The sequence below is a fragment of the Canis lupus genome, chromosome 29, assembly GCF_011100685.1.
Source record: "Canis lupus familiaris isolate Mischka breed German Shepherd chromosome 29, alternate assembly UU_Cfam_GSD_1.0, whole genome shotgun sequence".
In the NCBI taxonomy this organism is placed as follows: domain Eukaryota; kingdom Metazoa; phylum Chordata; class Mammalia; order Carnivora; family Canidae; genus Canis; species Canis lupus.
Window position 1 is genome coordinate 41,997,013 of NC_049250.1, and position 24,378 is coordinate 42,021,390.

A 24,378-nucleotide genomic window follows, 5' to 3' on the forward strand; every position below is an offset into this window, starting at 1 on the left:
TTTCCTTTTTTTTTTTTTCTTTCAATTGGATTACTGGTTTTTCTTTCACTTTCTCCCCATCTTTCCCTCCACTATCTGGAAACTTGCACACTTCCTATTGTTTTAGCGGCCACTATTAAAATATCATGCATATGTTTGTCTGAATTAAATAATACAGCAATGATAACTTGCTCCAATACATTCTCTCCAATCATATATATCACTGTTGACTAGTGTTTTAGTTACGCCTTCCTTCTAAACCTTCCCCAGGTTTGTAATCACTTGGTTATTATATTTGGGCTTTGCTACTTTCTGGCCATGTTACCGTTCAAGTTGTGTGAGTGTGCCGTGCCTCAGTGTCCCTGTGTATATGACGGAGACTAGACTTGTATCCATCTGTAGGTTTCCTGGGGAATTAGACGAGCTAGTTCTGTCCCTGGCACATAGCCGCTGCCCAGGGAATTTTAACTGCCGTGTCTTCTCAGGCTCTTCCTCACTGTGACGCTTTCTCAGATAGTCCTTACTTTGCCGACCTTGGCAGTTTTGAGGAACACTGTGGTCAGTCATTTTTGTAGACGCCCCTTGGTTGCGATTTGCTGGATGTTTTCCTGATGGTTAGACGGAGGTGACGGGTTTTGTGGAAGTCGCGGTACAGTGCTATTCTCATTCTCATCACATCATCTCAAGGATATATGCTCTCGACATGACTTACCGCTGGCGGTATCGGCCTCGGTCCCCTGGCTGGGTGTGTTTATCAGGCTTCTGCACTGTTACCCTCCCCTCGCCCTTCCATTCTGTACTCTTTAGAAGGAAGTAAGGATAGTGCCACTGGTCCATTCACATATTCATTTTTATGTAAGAAAGACCACGATAAGTTGATTTTATTATTTCATACAGCCAGTATTTACTTGTATTAAGCCACACGCTTACGTGGTATTTTTGTATTGTGGTAAAATACACACAACACAAAGTTTGCCATCTTAACCATTTTTAGGTACATAGTTCAGCAACATTAAGTACCTTCCCATTGCCGGGCTACCGTCACCACCATCCAGCGCCAGAACTTCTTCGTCTTGCAAACCTGAAGCTCGGGGCCCATTGAACGCTACCTCCCCGTCCCCCTCTCCCCTCGGTTCCTGGCAACCACCGTCCGACCTTCGTCTCTTCCAGTGACTGTTAAACTGCATACGGCTGAAGTCTTACATCATTAGGTGAAGTTTGGGCACGAATGGTCTTATCTTCCTTCACTGAGTCCTTTTTCTACAGAGAGAGTGAAGTATGGAAGTGTCTGCACTTGCTTGGGCTGGGTCGCGCTGGGTTTCTGAGATCTTAGACCAGACTTTTGGTTACTTTCTCAGCCTGGGGTTTTCAGAATCCTTGGGTTACTGTAGCATCAGCTTTTACTTTCTGCTCTGTCTTGAATTTTCTAATTGTTTCTGAAATCTGGGGATTTCTGTGTCTTCCTCTTTCTTTTTATTCCCTTTTCTTGTTCCCCCCCTTCCTTTCCTTTCCTCTCTTTCTCTCTCCCTTCTTCCCTTCCTTTCTCTTTTTTGAATTATGCTCTGCACTAAACAATAGTTTTTAAAATTCGCTGTATGATCTATAGGAAGGTTATGAAGAGAATACATCCTAAGAGTTCCCGTCAGAAGGAGAAATGTTTTCTCCTTTATTCTTTCTTTCCTTTTTATCCCATCTATGTGAAAAGATGGATGTTAGCTGAGCCTGTCCTCATCGTTTCACAATAAATGTGAATCAAACCATCATGCTGTGTGCCTTAAACTCATATAGTGAGGTATGTCATCTATTTCTCAATAAAGCCAGAAAAAATATCATACAGTAAATAAGATTTACATCATGGGAAAAATGCACACTTTCCAAGCATTTCTGTAAGTTTTATGAGAAAAAGATCCCTTCTGCATCAGCTTGGGCAGCCAAAGTCCTACTTTTTTTCTGAGGAAGCAAAACACCCTTCATTCAGCCTGATGCTTGACATCTGGAGAAGACAAGAACTGGAAGATTGGGGCAGGGTCCTGTCTGGGACACCCGCTGTCAGGGACTAATGGGGAGGGAGATGAGAAGAAGAACCCTGAGAAGCATGAATGGCCAAGGCCAGTGGCCCCAATCATGATACCATTATGTTTCCGTATTTTTTTAAAGATTTTATTTATTTATTCATGAGAGACACACAGAGAGAGGCAGAGACCCAGGCAGAGGAAGAAGCAGGCTCCACACAGGGAGCCCGACGTGGGACTCAATCCCAGGACCCCGGGGTCACGCCCTGAGCTGAAGGCAGACGCTCAACCACTAAGCCACCCAGGCGTCCCATGTTTCTATATTTTTATCTTTACTTCTGTGCTTTGCAAGATTTTTTGGGGGGTGGGGGGAGCTAACAATGATTTATTTTAAAATTTTGTCAATCAATCACAAAATTTTACAACATAATTAATTTTTCAGGAGATGATTAGTGTTCCTGTATCAACTTGATACCCTTCCAACCAAGAGCAAAGAAATTAAATTTGCCAATTTAGTTTATTCAGGGAACCATTTCACTTATAAGGGTATATATATATTTTTTTGAGATTTTATTTATTTATTTTTTATATATAAATTTATTTTTTATCGGTGTTCAATTTGCCAACATATAGCATAACACCCAGTGCTCATCCCATCAAGTGCCCCCCTCAGTGCCCGTCACCCAGTCACCCCCACCCCCCGCCCACCTCATAAGGGTATAGTTTTTCTTTCCTTCTTTCTTTTTTGTTTTTTACAATATTTGACATAGGCTCATAGAGTCCCTTGCATGATCTTAGGTTTGGAAACATTGACATTAAAGGCACTGATTGGAGCCCTAGAGAAAAGAAGTCACTCTTGCCTCGCTCCTTTCTCTCCCAAGGTGTCGCTCTTGCTGGCTAGTCCAGAAGCTGCATCTGCAGCCACTGCTAGTGCCCATCTTGACACAGGTCACACCTTCTGCAGAGGTTGGCAGCGCAGTTCCTGAGGGGTCTGGGCACAGGTACATATTAGCTTTCAGAAGATGTTACCTGGACCAGCGGGGAGATTATCATACAGAATCATCTCGTTGCCACTCTTAACAAATGATCCCAATTTTCATATCAGATTAGAAAACCCTGGGCCATCAGAGCAAATGTGATTCCACCCCACTTTGGTAAATGCCACTTATATAATCATCCCTCACATAAAGATTTTCAGGCTGGGTAAAAACCCATAAATAAAAAATGAAAATAATAAATACAAATTTGTTTATTCTTTCAGACTAGACCTTGGAAAAATTTCTGCTGATTTTCCTTGGCACCTGGTAGGCAGGTCTCCTCCATCCCCCATCTCCCACCCCACAGGCCTGGTGCTGAACAAGAAATCCCTAACACCAAATCTAAGCCCCTCGTGAGACTCATGCCTGGGCTCCTCTGCAGACAGCCTGGCATGAAGGACAGCGGGCAGAGCACTGGCCCCTGAGAGAGCCTGAGGGGACAGTGGGAGAGCGAAGAGGAAGTCATGGGGGGGGGGGGCAGCCATCTCTGTTGCTTTGTGTAGCTGCAGAGCGCGGCCTTGGCTCGGGGCATGGACAGTGCGGTTCTGTTATCTAGGCTTGTGAGTCACACGCATCGCCTTGTAACTCACCTGTTCTTGTTTTTATATAATGAATCAAGGTCATTGAGGGGTGAGGGGTGGGCATCTCAGCGGGCACGCTCAGGCATCGACATCTGGGCCTCCGGATATGGAGAATGGAATGGGGAACGATGTTGGGCAGCTTTCGTGGGTGCCTGCAAGGGGGGGCGGTGGCCCCCGAGTGGGCACGGGCACGCGTTCAGATCCTCCCGCAGGGGCAGCACCTGCTCTGTGAATCCAGGGACCTCCTGTGTCGCATCTACTTGCAGATCCCTGTGTCACCCTCCTGCTTCACCTCCCCCAACTCATCGCATCTCCGACTGTTATGTGCACTGGTTCCCGTTGTCAGATTTGGACAGGACTTCTTCAGAGCCCAACACAAGATCCATGGGTGGTGTCTGTCAGGTGTCGCAGGACGGGCCTTGGGCAAGTGCCGTGGGCCAGAGGGTGAGAGCCAGAGGGAAGCTTTGCTCTGGGGAGTGGACGGATCAGCTCGGAGGCCCTGGGTCTCTTGCAGACACAGAGGAGGGTGGGGAGCATAGCTCCTCCCCGTGACCGGAGGGAAGGGAAGGAAGAAAGAGAAGGGAGATAGGACGACGTGACGACGTGACCGAGCAGAAGTGGGCCCTGTCTCAGGGAAGCGCAGCAGGTGGAGGGTGGAGAAGTGCCATCGAGGGTGCCCGTCATCAAGTCGGGAGCTCCACGTCCCCATGTCTTTGATCTGGTCACCATTGTCACACTGTTTCTGGATTTTATCCGTTTGTTAGTCATTCAGCCTTTATTCAATCACTTAATCACTTGTCTCTGTCCTTGGTCGCTCCGTCTGGACGAGCGTCGCTCCAATGCGAACTCCGAGAACTCCCGCTACCCTCGGCAGCCTCCCAGGTGAGCTCCTTTCAGTTCCTGGAAGACACACGCCCAAAGTGACAGTTATTTCCTCTTTTGGAAGGAGGCGGAATTTCTTTAATAATTTTTTTCAAGTGGGGAGATTAGCCGTGGTCACAGAGGCGAATTTTTCATGATTCTCCAGTTGCTATGAAAAGTAACGTAACGGCATGAAGTGAGTTCCCATGATGGGAGTTGTCCTGTCGCTGCGAATTGCTGTGATCATCTTTGAAGTGACATTTCGTTCCACACTGTCTGTCAGCAGCTATGTGGGGTTTGTTTTGGATTCAAAACTGTGCAAGATGAGTTGATCTACATCCAAGAGATTCAAACATTTTTTTGTTGTTTCTTTTGGATCCGACCGCTGTCCACTCGTTCGGTTGTGGGGTAGTTTTGTTATGTTTAGCCGTCCTGAGACTTTATATTCAGACGCGGTCTGATGCATACGCTTCCCCCTGCCTTTACCTACTGAAAGATGGCGAGAGAAGAAAAATCAGCTATTATCCTTTCTCATCCCATTAAATTTTTAAAGAAATCGTATTTCTACTACTCTATGCACGTCTTATGTCTTGAAATTTTGACATATGTATTACGTACGACGGATCAGCATTTTCCCCTGTGTACTATGGACGCATCCAGAGTTTTGTTTTCTTTTCAAATCTTCCAGACTGTGTGTGTGTGTGGGGGGGGGCAGGGGGGGATGTGCTATTTGTAAGCAGATGATTTAATTTCAATAAATGCCTTTTTATTTCTCCCTCCCTGTGATTTATTGCTTGAAACCGTGAGAATGCAAATGCCGAGGCTGTTTTCCAGCCTTGACGAAACCTTGGTTGTGGACTTCATAGACTTAGGGAGACTGAGCTTGTATGATTCAGCGGTGGAAGCGACAACACCAGCGTTAAAACCTTGTCAGAGGGCAGCCCCGGTGGTGCAGTGGTTTAGTGCCTCTTGCAGCCAGGGGTGTGATCCTGGAGACCCGGGATCAAGTCCCATGTGGGGCTCCCTGCATGGAGCCTGCTTCTCCCTCTGCCTGTGTCTCTGCCTCTCTCTCTGTGTCTCTCATGAATAAATAAATAAAATCTTTTTTTAATATAAATTTATTTTTTATTGGTGTTCAATAAATAAAATCTTAAAACCCTTCATTTAAAAAAATTTAAAAAATGACATTTCCTATGTGCTTATTCTCTTTGAGGGAATTACATCTAGATAAAAATTGTCCCTTGCAAAATGCTTGTTTTATCTCGAAGTCCCCGTAAGATGCCGTGTTTGGCGTGGCTGCGCGGAGACCAGACGGGACCCTCGCTGTGTGAACCCGGCGCGTGGAAGGTAGGCCGTCACCCTGCCTTCCGCACAGCGGGTGCCGCCCCTCTGCGGGGAGGAGTTGGGTGAAGCAGCCCCTCTGCAGGGCCGGTCCTGGACCCTGACTGTGGGGAAGCGTCTTCAACAGGGGAGACACGTGCAGGACCTGTCAGATAGGACGCAACTCCCGAGGCTTGTCTTCCTATCAAAGCGGGTGCCGCAGAAACGAAAAGAAAAGAAATGATTACTGAGCTGGATTTTTTTCAAATCCCACCAACCTTGGTCTTGGGGAGAAAATAAGAGTGAGCGTCAGCAGCTAACATTAAACCACCCAGACAGACTTCCTCTGTCAGGTTTAGGAAATTCCAGAGGGTCTCAACTGTGCCAAAAACAATAGGATTTTTCTGCTTGTTCTTTGTGGCCGCGGTTCTGTTTCCTCCTGGGCCTTCAGCCCCAAGGGGAGATGCCTGTCTTCTCCCCAGTAGCTTCGAGGGTCGAGGGACCTCAGGAGCTACAGCTGGAAGGGGATCGCAAAGATCACCTAGTGGAACGACCTGACTGTCCCCGTGAATGGGGTGAGACCAGAGAGGAGTGGCTTGTGCAGGGACACAGGCCAGTGTGTACCAGAGCCCCCGCCTTCTGACTCAGGGCTTGGGGCACACACTGAAGAGCCTCATTTCCCTCCAAGACGCATCCTCTAGTCACCATGGGGTGTCCTCCCGCGGCCCCACAGAGCCTCTCACCCCCACCCTGTGCCCTCGCTGCTGCCGTGACCCTGCCCGGCGCGCCCTGGCCCTCCCGCTCCTCGGCTCCAACCCACGCATCCCGCGACATCCAGCCCATCTCCAAAGTGAAGGCTTAGTAGCTCTTCCAGCTCAAAATAACCTCTCCTCTCTCGAGACGTCTTCATTTTTATGTTTATTCTGTTTCATGTTTGGTCTCTATTTCCTAGCCAGATTAGTCCCGCCACTGTCCAAGTTTTTGTCTTCTGCGCTGTGGTCCTCCTGGCACCTACCGCCAGGCCGAGAACACGTGACTCCCCGCTTGTGGACGGGCATGTGGTGCAGCCTTCTGGGCAGTAGAAGAAGGAAGGGAGAGGCCCAGACACACAGAACCCCAATGCACAGACGTTCAGGTCTTCCCCAGACTCCATCTCCACTGTTCCTCTCCCAGCACCTGCGTCAACTGCCAACTCCATTTATCTCCTCTCTCCATAGACTATTCGAGCAAGAGGTAGTTCCTATTACTGTTAAGATAGAAGTATCCCAAAGGTCTTGCTCATTTTATACTTTGAGATGCGCAGTTTCATCTAAAGCTCCCCTTTTCGGAAGAATGGATGCTCAGGATGGGTATTAGGGTAGATACTCTGTGTAGACATATGAGGTACCGCCCATAGGAAACTCACAGGGGTACTGATGATAGATTTTTTTTAATGGAAACTAATAAAGACCACAGTTATCCTAAAATCCTAAGCAAAGGAGCTCATGTGAATCATAGCGCAATCCATAGACATACTTTCTCCTTTGTAAAATTCCTCCTAAAACAACCTAAAATTCCTCCAATGGTTTAAAGCCAAGGAAACAAAGGACTCGAAGGTCACCTCCAGATTCAGATCTATTTCATCTTTTCCCATCCTCATTTTTATTAACCGTCTTCACCCTCAGTAGACGTGGAGCCGAATGCCTCGGTAGCAAGAGGACCTTAGGGACAGGCAGGCAGCCGGGCAGCGTAGCAATATGGAAAGACCTGGACTAGAAGCATAAAGGCCCAGGTCGCAGGCCTCAGCCATGGCGCTCACTGTTGCAGCCCCTCCGTGCAAAGCCTCTTAGCAATCAGCGTTCTCATCTCTTAGATGTGGATCATCATCCCTACTCTACATCTAGGCATTCTTCACACGTATAATGGTCTCTTCGACATTTCCTTCACCGCTAGATCGTCAGCCACACAAAGGCAGGGTCTCTTTTGTGTCTTGTTTGTCACTAAATCCCCACAATTTGGCTCCTAGTAAGCCATGTGCTGCATTCATTGGTCGCTTGACCAAATAAAAGGGAGAAGTTTAAAGCAATTACAAGCTGTTTTTATGGTTCTTGTTATCTTTGCATGTTGTTCTGGTTCCGTAGAAGGTGGCAGTTTTTGGTTTGGGTTTCCATTCTCCACTCTCTATGACCGAGGAGGTGAGGCAAAAGGCCCACAGTGAATCAGCAGAGACCAATGACGGACCCTTGGTCCAGAGTGTGTAGCTTCCAAAGTTCATGGTATTTCTTTGTAGATTCTTCCCTCGTCTTAGTACCTGGCACACAGAGTGGATGGGTTTGACCTTTACGCAGGTTTGTTCTGTGTCCCTTGATGTGTGTGTGCCAGAAATCATCAACCGCAAGGTGACCTTCTCTGCCTATCATCACTGGTTGCTTTTCTTCTGCAATTTTCTCCTTTGGTCTTTGATGTACGGGTATTTTGGGTGGCAAAGGTAAGCTTCTAATGGCACTGTACCGAATGTGTCTTCCTGGGGATGAGCGTGTGTCTGAGGATGATCCAGATCGTCCGGGGGAGCTGTTATGTTAAAGCCCCTACTACAGGTAGGCTCTGAGACCTGGAGAAAAGCGGGCCTTTGGCAATAGACAAATTGCTTTTAAAAGCTTAACGTGGCTGGTCGTCTAGCAGGGAAGGAAGATGTTAAAGAACTCATTAGTGTATGAAGAGTGCCTAGGTGTAGGGCAGGGATTATCATTCTCATTTGGTGGGTGAAAAAAACTGACGCTGAGAAAGGCAAGAAGCTTTGTCCAAAGTTTTTGAGACAATAAGTGACACAGTCAGGCCTCTGTATTATACACTAAGGATAACTATAGTTCCCTCCTCAAGGGTGTTGTGATAAATCAGTAAGGAAATACGTGAAATTATTGAGCACAGAATCTGGCCCAAAATAAGTATTCAGTAAAGGTGAAGTTCCATTCACTTTCTTTCTTTTTGTTCTCTTTTCCATAAATTAACTTGAATGAAAAGTGGCTAAATTAGACTTGAGTCCTATAAAGGCTCGCCGGAAGTGCTTCCTCTCAGTTCATACTAACCCTTCAGACTGCTGTACCCACATTTCCTGTTAGCACAAGTCGAGGGGGCGTAACACGGCCTTCATTTGTTGAGAGAGGCATCAATAGGCAGACACAGTGATGAAGGTGTCGATTCAGGCTGGCTCCGCCACCTGCACTGACTACCCATCATCCCTGGAAATTAACCCAACTTCACCATAGTCACTGAGATGGAAACAAGTGCCTGTCCACTGAGCGTTACCCTCAGAGGCAAAGGGTGACGGTCTAGTACAGACGATGCATCCACATCGGTAATCACATGAATATACATGTCTTAAGATAATGCATTGCATGAGTGCAATTGTGTATGTATTTTTTTCTGGAATAAGAGCTGCGTGGAAGTTAATCATTTTATATGAAAATATAATGATGACCAAATTTGAGTCAACGTCCAGTTTCATATCCACTCTTGCTCACTTTAGTACAACCCTATGCATCATCAGACATGTTGGTATAAGAAAGTGATGATGTGCACCCTGGTCTTTATAGGTCCAATGGGTGTCAGTCCTATATCTTTATAAATTTCAAAAAAAGCATTATCACTCACTAGAAAAATATAGATCGTTTTTATTCAAAGCAATGATAGATATGCATAAATATACCATAAGCAACAAAATTTTATTTTGTTCTCTTCATTGAAGACATTAATTCTGACTTAGTCTTTGCTATTGAGTCCATTAACTTAAATAATATCCACTCGGTAGCTAGATGAGCGTATATGTAAGATTTTATATAGTATGCTTTGTGCACACACAGTAAAACCAATACATAAACACTGAGGTGTGGGAACACATGATTAGTGCCCCTTTATAAAATTAACGTATTTAGGTTCTACAATTAAGTATTATTTCATAGTGTATCAATAAGAACAGAACCTACTCTAGATTTTTCAACAGGAATTTAGAGAATTAGCACCTATGGCAAAAAGAGTTAATTCTTTGGAAGACATGGGATAGAGAAGATCAGGGATGCAGCTACTGGTATCCAGAAAATCATGAAACACAGGAACTAGAGGTGACTGTCACCAGTGATTTCGGCTGCCCAGAGCACTAAACCTAGTGATTTGTATGAGGATACTTGGAAGCTGTTGGCAAAAACCTCACATATGCCATCTACAAAGCCCCAGGTGACTACCCACCTCAAAGGAGTAACGGTGGTTTCTATTTCTCTTTGGTCTTTGAAATGTTACATGAATTATTTTAATCTAACACCAACTCTGCTGGCAGAGATTCAAGAAAATGTAGTTCTCAGGCTTCCAATTCCTACACCACCAGGGAGAGTACGGAAGGAGAAATGGGTGTTGAGTTGCCAGAACCCGTCTGGCATGCATAGGTAGTCGAATTCTTAGGGTGTTGACATGTCTCCCTTTGTCTGGATCAGTCCCAATTCCTATTGACCCAGAGTGAGTATTGATAGTGACGTGTGTCAACCTCAGAAGTTTCCCTATTTGGGGACACCTGGGTGGCTCAGTGGTTGAGCGTCTGCCTTCAGCTCAGGGTGTGATCCCAGGATCCTGGGATCGAGTCCCACATCGGGCTCCCTGCCTGGAGTCTTCTCCCTCTGCATGTGTCTCTGCCTCTCTCTCTGTGACTCTCATGAATAAATAAGGAAACTAAGGATATAGTAAGTGCCAATCATCGTGCTAAGCTCTGGGAACGTTGATGAACAAAGACACACGTGATCCCGGCCTTCATGGAACTTTGAGTCTGTTTTAGTGAAAGACAAGGGCCTAAACATGGCAACAGCTACAAGGATAGAACAGAAGAAACCTATTTGAAAGAGACTAAGGACTTAAACTGCACAGATATTGGTAATTCATCAGCATAGTGTTAAGACCCTTAGACTCTTGGGTCATACCATCTGGGTTTGAATACCGGATCTACCACGTTTTAGCTCTTAGCTTTGGAAATTGCCAACTAAGTTCTGCCTCAATAGTCTTATCTGTAGAATAGGGATGGCAACAATATTTCACAATTAACAATTTTCACAGTTGTAAAATTAAATGAGATAAAAATTTATAAGGCTTATAAACACTCAAAAAATATTTGTTGTGATCCCAATAGTAAAAAAGGATGAGGAAGAGGAAGAAGAGAGGAAAAAGAAGAAAAAAGAGGATTAACGGAGGAGGAGGAGATCGTAATGGCTGAATATGAGAGAAGTTTCTAAGAAAATTCTCCGATTTCTGCTTTGGCTGTCTGGATGGACAGTTGTGTAAAATAATAACTGCAAGGGAAGACAGTTTATATGAGAGAAATATGCATAGTTTGAATGTATTGCTAAAAGAATAATCCTAGGAAAACCAGTTTAAGTGGAGGGAAATAATGCATTCTGTTTGATGATGTTATTATGCTGAGTTTGAGGCACCTGTACGGTATCCAAATGACAACCTCTAACAGGCGTCTGAATATCTAAGTCTGGGGCTCAAATGGAGCTCTGAGCCAAAATCTAGATTTGTGGGTCTGTAGGGTCCATGGTGGTTGGGACCAAGGAAAATGAGGTAGATCGAGTAGAGTATTCAGATGAGATAATAAAGTGTCATTACCATTATCTGAGCTAGGCCAGTACTTAAAGGGCAGAAGAGAAGAAGCCCTTGAAAAACGCAGGAAGCAGTAGCCAGAGAGGTAGTAAAGAACCCGCCAGGGATGTGTGGAGAGCAGGGTGGATACGTACACAGCGCCAAGCACAAGCCAAGAAGGCAAGAACAGAAATGAGTCTCATGGATTCAGCAAGTGGGGACTCCGGGTGATTTTAATGAGAAGAGATTCAGGAGAGCAGGGAAAGTGGAAGCTGGTTGCAGAGAGTCGAGGGGAGAAAGAGAAGGGGGTGTGGAGGTGATGAAGCATCAGTCTTCTCTTCGGGTCATTTGAGTATGAAGGAAAGAGAAGGGTCAGCTGACGGCTAGAGGTCCTCTGAAAACAGAGCCTCTAGGGTCATATGGTTTCAGAGCTGCACACGGGATTTGCAGACCAGGAAGGGTTTTAGAATCCATGACCTTCAAAGTCCCTTCCTTCCCAAAGTACTTATTATTCCATGATTCTCTACTTGATAAGTCCCCAGGTTCAGCTTTTATTTTCCCAGGGTGATACCAGTAGACAAGGCATAAAATCTGTCCTATCATAACAAATTTAAGTTATAATTTAACTTGATCTTATGAGTCTTTTTGTTTTAAGATATTATTTATTTATTCATGAGAGACACAGAGAGAGAGAGGCAGAGGCACAGGCAGAGGGAGAAGCAGGCTCCATGCAGGGAGCCCACGTGGGACCAGGATCATGCCCTGGGCCGAAGGCAGACACTCAACCGCTGAGCCACCCGGGCTGCCCTGATCTTATGAGTCTTCAGGGAAATAGAAAAGTCTTTAGAGTTCAAAGCATATCTCCACACAGAGTGTATTTATAGATAGAGTCCTTCATTTCTTGGAATTGCGTACTTTCGACTCCTTTGTCATTCTTCCATTGGCTCCTCTTTTCGACCAGTGGCTTGTGCTCGTATGCCGTTTGTCTTTTGGACCGTCTTTTTCATGCCCGAGTTTCCAGCTTTTCCCAAGGAATAATCATTAAATCATTAGGTCATAACATTGGATGAGGTTTACTGAGTGGCAATTTTTTTTTTGAAAGACTTTACCGTTTTCCCCCAGAGCTTTGGTTGGTTTATTGACTAAAGCAAAGCAGTTGGTTTGCTACTAATGAAATAAGGTAGGCTGAGCATCTGGAAATGTCCTACCAGGAGGGGCCAATGGCCTTGTTTTCTGAAGGTCCCCGGTCTCCCATCACTCACCTCTAGTCCTGCTAAGGCACGAGAGAGCCAGGATTGATGACTGCTTCATAATTCTGGACTGCGGCCTTTCATCTGAGCTCTTCTGTTTGGAAAGCCTCTTCAAATGTTTTCTTAGCCTCAAGGGAAACGTTTCGCTCAGAGATACCTCAGTTCTGATCAAAAGCATTCACAAATCCCCTTTTCATTTTTTTCCTACCAATTAAGGTCCTCTTTGCTGGGCAAAATAAACTCATAAACATGTTTCCACTGGTTTATTAGAAAATTCACTTTAGCTAGAAGAGTCAAAGTTGCTCTCATATGGGCAGACCCTAGGGAGCTAGGAAAAGGTTATTTTTCCCCAAAGAGTTCAAACCTATAATTTAATTTTCCTCTGGTTTTGACCACGCTCAGATTTTTGCTGACCTTATAGTATAACGCAGCCTATCAATTTCAGTTAGGGATTGGTCTCTGTCACTCCCACTTAATTAGAAATTTCTAAATTGTTGCTATCCTTTTGTTTTTATGCATGTGTGTAAAGCTTTTCTGTAATTATGATATTAAAATATTCCATTTCTTTAATTCCAAATAATATTATTTGAAAGATGCATCTTTCATATACAAGAAGATTTTTAAAAGAAAAGAACCTTTTTCAGTGAACATATATATTGATCGTTGGTCTGTTCTAATTTCAGAAACATTGGCTGCAAAACAAATACACTCTTGGAATTGAGGAGATATGATATTAATGATCGCTTCACTTGACTGAGCTTGGCCATTTGTGGGATTCATCATTAAAATTCCTCCTTCTATTCTTCATTCGTCCATCCCACTCACAGTTAATGGAAACAGTATTAAGTCTTAAACTCTTGCTAAGCAATGGGCAATGAGAACTACCTGGGTATAGTTAGCATTTTGAGTTTGTAAAGCAAGCCATTTATCATATGGCTTAATCTAGCCTATTTCTTAAAATAATCCAATATTTTTCTCTCAGTATTTTAAGATCCAATTTGAGAAAAATGGAAATTATTTGGTGGTTTTCTCATATAATCTACACCACCTCCATTCTTCTACTTATACCCTCCTTCAATCTAATCAGTCTCATATTTTGCAGCAACCGAATTTATATCTATTATAACAGGCTGCGTTACCCCAGGCATCATAGAGTGGCATGATTATGGTGGCAAAGACTTGAAAATAAGAAACTAATATGTTTAAAATCTTCAAAAAATAAAAGAATGAATAGCATCCATTAAAAAATAAGTGTTTATGAAATAACAACTAAACGATAATGAAACTAGAATATATGGATGCAAAATAAAACCAATTAAAATTATTGGAAATCAAAATGTATAGTCATTTGGATTTTTAAAAAATTTCAACAGGAGTAAATAGTCAAAGAGAGACTTTATGAATTGGAATATGTAAATGAGAAAACTGTGTAGAAGAAAGAAAAAAAGAATTGAAACTATTGATGATTTTGAAACACAAACAGCTGTATTATGTACATCAGTATGTAGTTCCAGTAGGAGAGAACAGAGAGGAAGTTACTGAAAATTTTCTAGAATTCAGGCAAGACATGAGCATTCATATTCAAAAAAAAAAAAAAGTCAAAGGATACCAAGCAAGATGACATCTTAAAAGCGTCATCGTATATTTACATTTAGGTCGGCTAAAGACTATCAAGAACAAAATGTTCGCCTTTTGGAATGAGGAGATATGAAATACCGCTGGTGCTTCCATTAATGACCAGAGGTCTATTCCCACATTCTATTGTAAAACAGATTTCTTCTTTATTGATTCAGCTGTTTGCCTGCTGTCACTTCTCATGTAGTCATTGTCCAGCTCAGTTTAGTTGGCTGCTGTTTTTTGCTGTTTAACACTAGACCATCCCAAAACTGTTAAGAGACTTTTTATAAATAACAAGAATTGTCTATGGGACAGAAGATTGGATTTCAAGCAGCATATGATACTACTATAGTAACAATGGATTATCTTTATAGGATGCTTTCTGTCTACTGAACACTTATAAGGTTTTTCTGCTTTCATCTTCATAATGTCCCTATGAGGCCAGTACTACTTGTCATCCCCATTTTCCCTGAGACTTACCTGGAGAAGCTGAGGTCACTTGCCCAAGGTCACATAGCTTTAACTGGTATGGCCAGTGGGGCATCCTAGATTTTAAGCCAAATTCGGAGCCCAGATTCTTAATGGCTATTCTATGATACCTTCTTTTATGAAAAAGAGAAGCCTTTAAGAAATTTGTTTCCAAATTCCCACTGATCGCTTAGGGGAAAATGTGGTCTTCCGTTGACTCTGTATGAATGAAGGTTTTAGATATTGGCAGCATTTCTGGAGAAACTGAGAGCCAGTCAGTCACCCAGAGGATAGAGAGGACAGCAAGCCCAGGAACTATTGATGACGTCACAGAGTTGACCAGTCTTGCAGTCTGTAGGTCTGACTTATATCGTTCTGCTCCGCAAGTTTGAAGCTCTGTGAATGTGGACATTCAGTGAAATCCTCGTATTTTAGCTACTGCATTGATAAAACTAATGTAATCATAAACACTGATTTCTTGGGAAGGTCAGGAAAATGAATGTTAAAACCTTTTGAAGCACCTCAAAGCACAGTTTAGTTGTACGGTTTAGTTGTTTCTAAACTTCAGGTCTTTGTTTTAGGGGAATACAACTGGTCTGTAGCCCTTTGACTTTACCTGCTGGGGCCCCACACACCCCGTATACATACGCACACCTGTGTGTTTCTCGGGTAGCCTGAGGGTCTCGGGCCTTCAGCTGTAACCAGCTCTGCTGCACTTTGAGACTCCAACGCGGGATTCCCACTGTGGAGTTACCTCTGCTGCTACCTGGCTCGACCTGCAGGCATGTGCACACCTTGCCAGGAGAATCTGATGACTTAAAGGGTTGGGTTAAGGCTTGAGATAACCCTGGCTGCCTACTGACGACCTGTGCTTGGAAGGAGCCTTTAGAATTGCACTATTTCTTACCATGCCAACCAAGCGGGGAGAAAATAATTCTCATGGTTCAAGGGGACATTTAACCCCATCCCTCTGCTAGATAATATGATGTTATTTTCTTGATAACTATGGTCACTATGACCTATGACATATGCACCTGTCTTTATTACTCAGCCTCAGGAAGGATTTTGGTATGTGTTGAAAAACAGTAATATTGAATTTATAATGCTAGAAATGGAATCACACTCTGGAATTAACCATTCTGACATCTTTTTTTTTTTCTGTAGTTCTCCTAATTCACTATTATTATGTGAAATCCAAGGCCATCCTTGGAAATGTTAGTAAGAAGTCTGAGGATTCAGGACCGATAGTAAAGTCATACAACTTAATTCTAAATATATGAAGGGATTCTGATGAAATATAACCAATAATACCCTAATAATACATAAAACTTTCAAACAAACCAATAAGAAAAAATCCCCAGGAAGTGATAAATAAATTAGCAAAAGGCTCAAAATATGTAATACAATCAAGTTGACAATGTTAAATTCTAGGGGCGCCTGGGTGGTTCGGTCAGTTAAACGTCTGCCTGCAGCTCAGGTCAGGACCCCGTCCTGGGATTGAGCCCGGCACCCGGCTCCCTGCTCAACAGGGAGTCTGCTTCTCCCTCTCCTGCTACTCTGCCTACTTCTGCTGGCTCCCTCTCGCTCCCTCTCTCTCTCTGTGTCAAATAAATAAATAAAATCTTTAAAAAAAGGTTAAATTCCAGTACTAATCAAATACATGTAATTCAAAACAATGAAAGACCATCTTTGCCTTCTAAATTAGTGATTTAAAAACAGAATTTTTACCGGCAAGAGCACAACAAAAAGGCATTTCCATATACTGTTTATGGGAATATAACTTGATACCCACTATTTGGACAGCAATTTGACAACATATGTAAAGATCCTTGAATATACCCTTTGATTAATTCTATTTCTTATAACCTATCCTCAAAAAAGTTCAAATATCAGGAAAGGTTTTATGTTTGAAACCAGTCATTACAATGTTGTTTGTGATAGTAAATGTTGGAAATAAAAGTATAACAATTGAAAATCATGTTTCATCCTTCTAATGGAATATCTTGCAGCCAAATATAAATAAAATTTTAGGGAGACTGTGAAGCAACAGATAAATTTTTAAGTTGTAATGTAAAATGAAATATTTTGGATTGTAATTGTAAAATGAAATATTTGGAAATACAATGGATTTATATATATATATATACATATATATACACACACACACACATACACATATATGTGTATATATTGTGAAACAATTTAAATACATTTAAAAGCATCTCAAAACAAAATTGAAGGAAAATACCAAAGTGTTAACAACGATTATCTCTTGTTGATAGGGTTATGCCTTCTTTTCCCTGCATTTTCCAAAATCTCCATGATTAATATGATTTCTGCTAAGAAAAAAAGGAAATTTATTTTTTGAAAAGTGCAATCAAAATAATGTCTTATGGGATTGGGGAAAGGGCCTCCAGAACTGTGGCCTGCATAGAAGGTTTGTGTTTTTTTTTTTTTTTCTCTAAAAACTGAGTCTTTATGATCACTTCATAAGGCCTGATATAAAATCTGTTTTGAGGGTCACCTGCATGGCTCAGTCAGTCAAACATCTTGATTTCGGCTCAGGTCCTGGGATCAAGCCTCCCATCCAGCTCTGTGCTCAATGAGGCGTCTGCTTGAGTCTCCTTGAGGACTCCTCCCCCTCTACCCCCCCCCAAATAAATAAATTAATTAAAAAAAAAATCTAGTTTGAATGACCCGCAAAGTCAACCTCTCCTAAGCTAGCGTTTAAGAGTGTGAAGAAGATGGCAGGAAAGGTTGTATCATAGCTTGAATCCTAAGCTGTGCTGAGGAGCTTATGGGCTTGGGCATGTTGACTGCATATAAATGTCACTCATCACAGGTGAACCTTGTTCATTTTGAGGCTGTAAGTTTAATAGAGTGAAATCTAAATGTGTGAATGTCAGTGCATAGAGTTGGGGTGGTGGTGGTTGCTCTGGACATCAAATCTCGGTTTGCAGTCTTTCAGGGCCGATCTCTCCCCCCAGAGGCATACATTCCCCATATGTACACACATTGCTGCCCTGAGCAATGAGAAACTTCAAAAGGTTATTATTGCCTATTTCTTATGCTCCATGAGATCTGCTGACAATAACCGCCGATATCCCAGGGACCCTCTGCTGTATAGAATCCTGAGTACTTTCCCCCAAAATGCACGGCAAGGGTAGCAAAGTCTAAATAAGCCTGGCAGTGCCTATCGGAGGCCTTGGGTTTCCGGCAGTTGGGACTGCCCGCTGGTCTGAAACTCTCGAACCTGTGGTATTTTGAGAGGTTAAGTGCAATCATCCTGGCCACTTGGCACTGGCCAGGTGTCTGCGCACTCACGTCCTCCGGCCAGCTGTCTGCGGGGCAGTGACCCCCTCTCCCCGGGTCCCTTCCCGGGACCCTGTGCAGCCCAGGACTGGGGAGGACCCAACGTCTCCGTTGCTTAAACACGGCCGTGATGCCGGCGGCCGTCTCAAGTATCGGAAGCCAAAAGCATTCACTCCAGGCAACCCGACGGTGGATGCCCTGCCCCGGGCGCCCAGAAGCTGACGTGAGCGAGGCACTGCCCAGTGGCAGGGGGACGTGGGGCCGGGACCCGGGCCCAGGACACTCAGGCGTTGGCCTGCTCTTGGGCGCTGTCGGCTGTGCATCGTGTGCGGACGAACCTTCGGCCTGCCACCCGTGGCCGAGGGGCCTGCGCGGACACGATGGGTCCCCAGGACCAAGCTGCTCACGTGTCGGGCTGTGGGGTCCAAACAGGGCCTTCCCTGTCGGTGTCCCATGAGTGTGTCCCTGAGGTCCCCTGTCGCCACCATCACCCACTCACAGGCTGCTCCCCGGGGTGCAGGCCCCACGCAGGGTAGGAGCCCGCAGGTTCTCACCACGGGCCTGGGACCACGGGCCGAGTCCCCTCTGTCCTTACACACACAGTGCCCCCCCACCCCATCTGCCATTTCACTTCCCGTTTGTGTCGCCCATCGCCAGCCACAGCCCCGTGCCGACGACCCTCCTCCCGGGTCCCGTGGGGAGACCACCAGTCGCCGGGCGCCGTCCCGCCTCCCGTGCCTGCCAGTAGGCACCTGCCAGTGGGCACCTTGTCGTCGCACATCATCCTGGGAGCGGGGGCATCGGCAACGATGTGCTCCGAGAGGCCACCGTCATGTGACCTGTTACCGTCTGGGATTATACTTGCCCGAGTTATTGTCGTTGGCCTCTTCCTGTCCTACTGTATGAATCTGAGGAGGGTCAGACAGCGGGGTCCACGTGGATGTGAACAGGAAGGCTTGACAAGCCCCGTCCTCTGTGGTCGCGAGTCGTGACTTAACACTAGTGACTCAGGACAGGGCTGACCCGGCGAAACATCCATCAGAAACCAACTCACGTCATTGGAGTGGCTCTGCCCTTAGCGTTTGCCTGATCATACTCGTCTTCCGCAGGTCGGAGCACATCTCAGCATACGGCCGAGTCGGGGCGGTCTAGGGGAGAGGCGCGGACACCGGGGGAAAGGGACATCCAGATTCGTCCTCAGATGTCGTGCAAATCACTCACGTCCTTTTAGTCTTTGTTTCCTTGTCTGTACCTCGGGGATGACACTCCCAGGCATTTAATGCTCCAGGGATCATGGGATCGTCATGCAAATTAAGTGAATAATGTCTGGAGAGAACGTAGCACAGGGTCCGGCATCATGGTAAGCGCTCAGTACCTCCTGCCCCCCGCGGCCCCCCAGATCTGTTCCTAAATCCAATTACGATTCTCCCTCTGGAATAATCTCCCTCTGTGGAGAACAGTGAAACTGGATGCTTAAAAAAAAAAAATCATTTTTTCACAGGAGAACTTAAAACCCATGCAATGTCCTTGGAAGTTGTGTTTTGTGAAAGGACTTAACTGTTGACACAAAAACTAAAATGTTTACATGCTTTTCCACAGTCATCTTGACAATAATATTTTCCTGGTTCTTGAGAATCCCTGTGACTTTTGTGTGCACAAAATGGATTTTGTTGGTTTGCCCAAATGGATGCTAGGCTTATAGATTTTTAGATTCGGTTTAATTACTTCTGGAGCTCAGCTTCCAAAAAATGCAAGTGAGTCTTCAGCGACCTACACGGGAAATAAGTCATTCTCCGTCTCTGTTTCCTATTTGTTTCAAGCTCGTGATGATTTTCAGACCCAGCGGTTGAAGACATTTCTCATTCCTGTTGCTGTAAGGCTGAAATTCCAGTGTTATTCAGCTTTTGAATGTCTTAGGATCCGATTGCTTATCTCCATCAACCTAGAAAGTGTCCTTCCTGGCAGTGGCCTCAGTCCTAACCCTACTGACCACACGGTCTATAGGCCGAATCGCTGCCATTTTGCCTCTTCCGTATTGGACAGTTTGAGATGGAAGTGGAAGGTGCTGAGATGGGCCTTTGAGTAATAGGAAGAGACACAAGAGCTTTGTTAGATTATATTCTCCAATGTGAGAGTTTCACCTTAAAAAAAAAAAAAGGTGGGAGAGGGCACAGGACTGGTGAGATCTTCCCCTGCAGGTCAGTGCCTGGGAAAGCAGAAGCCCGAAGTGGTTGAAAGCATGGGTTGGGCCCTCAGCATCCCAGCTCCGTCATTTACCAGTTGGTTCTGTCATTTGGGGGCACGTGAATTAATTTCAGGCGTTGGAATTAAGCTTCTTTGTGTGTAACAGGCGAAGGCAGTATTAGTTGCTTTGCAGAATTAAAGGGGGGAGTGTTTCTAAAGTTACATGAAATATTATCTGGAAAGATCTTGGCACAGCGTCTGGTGCAGTGCGGTGAGCCCGGGCCACCCTCCCCAGCTTGCACCGGTGTCGGCCACCCCTCAGATCCCACAGGTGACGCGTCAATGCTGTGCCGCCGAGCGACTGCCCTCACCTAGGCTCTCGTGACCTTGCTGCCCTACTCTCAGCTCTACTTCTGAACCCAGCTCTGGTTCCTCTCTTTCTCTCTCCCCTCTCTCAGATTCTCCATCCAGAGCAAGGATAACTTCATTTTTATTTTTTTTTAATTTTTTATTTTTTTGATAACTTCATTTTTAAAAGATGAGTATTTTAGATGAATTCCCAGTGCCTACAGCAATGATGACGGCGATGGCAGTAGTGACAAGAACGACATCGGGGTTTCTTACCGTCTTTGTCCTCAGGCCTGTAAGCTCCGTGAGTCCGAGGAGCATGATTGGGCTCCTCAGCCCTGAATCTCTCAGTTCCTGGAGCAGAGAGAGACTTGTTGGATGAATGAGTCTGATATTTCGAGTAGCTTTGATTATCCCATTTAATCTTTTTGATTTCTGCACAGTTAGTCCACGTATTTGCCGATTTGTATATTCACTTCCCCCGTGACAGAATTGTAGTTGCTTCTTTTATGGGAGTCGAATTCTTAAATTCATGTGTCTCGTGAGATGGACGTCTTAGTGATATGTCTTAATAAATGTCTTAATAAATGTTAAATGTGGAAATTAAATAAGTTGGAACATCACAAGAAATAATGTTCTTTCAAGTGTTGGTGTCTACACAGTGTTAAAAAAAAAAAAAAAAAAAAGATCTAGTAGTTTGGTTTTAAGGTTTGAGGACAGGGGTCCTGGGAAAAGTTCCGGGAATGGAGGCATCACATTCCTTCCCACACTAAGCTCATAAGCGCATGGGTTTGGTTTCATTTCAGAAGCAGAGTGTTCTCAGTCACCGAACACACCCCGTAAGCTCAGCCCGAGGAGGCCAGCAGATAGACCCGGGGAGCCTTTCTCGGATGACAATCCCCTGAGGTTTGAAGTAAATCTTGACAAGCTCCTATAAATACTTTTAACAGACTCTATATAAAATTTCTTTCTTACGCCAACAGCTTTTATACATACGATGTGACACAACGACCTGGAAAAGCAAAAGCTCCATAAGGTCAAATAATCCATTACCTTGGTAGTGTAAGGTTCATAAATTTTGAATCATTGAAATTTCATGTAAACACCCCTGCGTTGGCTCTGAGTTTTATCTGGAGAATACAAATGTGTCTCACACTCTCCGTAAGTGAGGAATGAAAATGTTTGAAATAAACAGCACGTCTCCCGGAAAGGCCAAACACTTCTCCTGAGAAAAATGCCAGTCCCGTGTCCCTGTGATGGGCTCCGTGTCTGCAGGGGCATCGATTAGAATATTCTAGCTCTAAGAGAGATGCAAAGATTCCAGCCTCCTTCCGTGCCCCGCACCTGCCCAAGCTCAACCTTATTTCCAGCCTCTAGTTTCCCTTAGGCTGATGTAACCGTTAACCGATTTAATGTTTAAAAATATCCTCTGTCCAAAAGTTCTCGTTATAGATCTAATCTGTGTCTGTCTTGCTGCAGCGTACAACAGTTTCCATTAGGCGAGCTAACCCGTTCATCAACAAGTGCGTACGGAGCCCTTGGATCGACCAGGAGCTCCGTGTGCAGACCCAAAGCAGAAAGCACATTGATCGTGATTAGTTGCCAAGAGGGTGGAACGAGAAATAACAGTTTTGAGGTTCCGAGGAAGGAGAGATGGAACAGGAGGAATTTGAGCGTGGTCTTAAAAGCTGTTGAGGATATAGGTAAGTCAAGAGATGAAGGAAGGGCAAGCGGGGTAGGATAAAGGGTAGGAGCGCAAGTACAGAGACGGGAAGAAAATGAAGGGACCAATTTACCTGAAATGTAGGCTTTGGGAAGGGGACTCGTTGGAGGAGCGTCTGGAGGGCAGATTGGAACCGGCCTGTACAAAGCCTCAGGTGCCTGCTAATGCCGCTGGGCTCCAGGTTGGGGCCGGTGGCCTCTGACGCCGGGCGCGACATGGGCTCGCCATCTGGGTACAGGAAGGCATTTGTTCTTCATCTTCAAAAGAAAAAGAAAGACCATTCACTAGCATAGTAAGTGTATGGCCGTATGTACACGTACGTGTCGGTGCGTGCTCGAAATTGTATGACTGATAGAGATGCATGTTCAAAACCAGTGTGGAGGCGGGCTGCCGCCGTAGGTGGTCGGGAGTGATTCAAGATTGTCACACAGCCAGGGACGCGTTCAAAGCAGTATTGTAGAAAGATGAATCCGGCGGCAGGGTACAGAGGGAATCGGGGGAAACAGTTGGTGACTGCAGTGATGCAAGGGCTCAAAGTGTGGTCGCCACAGTGCAGTCGGAAGGAAAGGGGGGGAGGGCATTTTGATGGTCTTGTTGTCCGGTGGTGAGATTATCCTTCAGCAGAAACGTTGGCCGAGATCACCTCGGGAGCCAAGAATGGAGTAGCACGCAAGAAGACGAGGGTTTGGTTGTGGCTCAAAACTGATTTCAAAAAATGTATTGACGTGGAGGGACCTGGAGGGTTTGATGCTGAGTGAAATAAGTCAATCGGAGAAGGACAAACATTATGTGGTCTCATTCATTTGAGGAATATAAAAAGTAGTGAAAGGGAATAAAGGGGAAAGGAGAGAAAATGAGTGGGAAATATCAGAAAGGGAGACAGAACATGAGAGACTCCTAACTCTGGGAGACGAACTAGGGGTGGTGGAAAGGGAGGAGGGCGGGGGGTTGGGGGTGACTGAGGTGGGCACTTGATGGGATGAGCACTGGGTGTTATGCTATATGTTGGCGAATTGAACACCAGTAAAAAATAAATTTAAAAAAATAAATAAAATTTTTAAAAAATAAAAAATAAAAAGGAAATATGTGTCAAAAAGCAGATGATTAATGGCTTATAAACAGGTCAAAGAAATATATATTGTTCATTTTGAAAAATGCAAAAAATAAATAAATTATGTATTTATTTATTGCATAATAAATTATTTATTTATTGCATAATAAATAATTTATTTATTTACTTATTTACTTTTTAAGAAATGTATTGATACTATCAAATGCGTTATGGCCTGAAAACCCAAACTTAAATCAAGAATAAAAATTATGGTTAATTAGTGGTCCCTAAAACAAGTGTAGGTGATCTCATAACTGATTTTATACTCAAAGAACATCTTGAAAAATGAAGATAGAATCCCGTCTGCCCTAACCCTAGAAAGGAGCGCTCGAAAGAGGGCTCCCCTAATGAGGGCCTCTGCGTGATAAGCAGCCTATGCTTCATGTCTGCTATTTGGTATTGAACGGAGATCCCAGGAATCTCGTCATCTCAGTCGCGTGTTGGAGATGTATTACCGCCTCGTAATCCCTGGTTCAGGTATAAACACGTTCGTTCTTCTCGCACGGTGCCATCTTCATAAGAAATGAAATGTCAAGAATCCTTCTGGTGAGTGTGAGTTTGTAAGAGAAGTCTTGGTACTTGCACTTGATTTGCCATCATTTTCTTAGATATCGTGCTATGCGTTTGAATCTTCCCCATTGGATGTTTGCGAGGTGGGACTCTTAACGGAAATGTGATTCAAGAGTTCAAATCTATCATTAACCAGGCTTCTCAATTTCTCCTTGCAGATAAAAACACTCTAAATAATGATGGGGGAAAAGAAATAGTACGTTTAAAGGTGCCAACTACATCAGACTTAGGATCCCTACAGGATACTAACGTAATCTTGGAAATACACTGATGAAAAAGCCCCACTATCAGACAATTTAAATAAGAGAAAGAAATTCACATATTTTAACTCCAGCCAGGCGTCAGAAATAAACTTAACATTTGTCTCAATTAAGTTAGAAAACACTACAGATTGAGTGTGTGTGTGT

At 44.3% G+C, this 24,378-nt stretch overlaps 1 protein-coding gene across 4 annotated transcripts in view; it reads left to right on the forward strand.

The window, feature by feature from the left end:
* CPQ (carboxypeptidase Q) overlaps positions 1-24,378 on the forward strand; it is a 339,320-nt gene that overhangs the window by 206,233 nt on the left and 108,709 nt on the right. Inside the window, exon 7 of one of the 4 annotated variants that reach the window (XM_038579832.1) lies at positions 13,322-13,464. The exons of the other annotated variants lie outside the window; for them this stretch is intronic. Coding sequence (XP_038435760.1) covers positions 13,322-13,359 — 38 coding nt within the window. The 3' untranslated portion in view covers positions 13,360-13,464. Of the gene's footprint in view, positions 1-13,321; positions 13,465-24,378 lie in introns of those variants that run through there. 4 annotated transcript variants of the gene reach the window in all.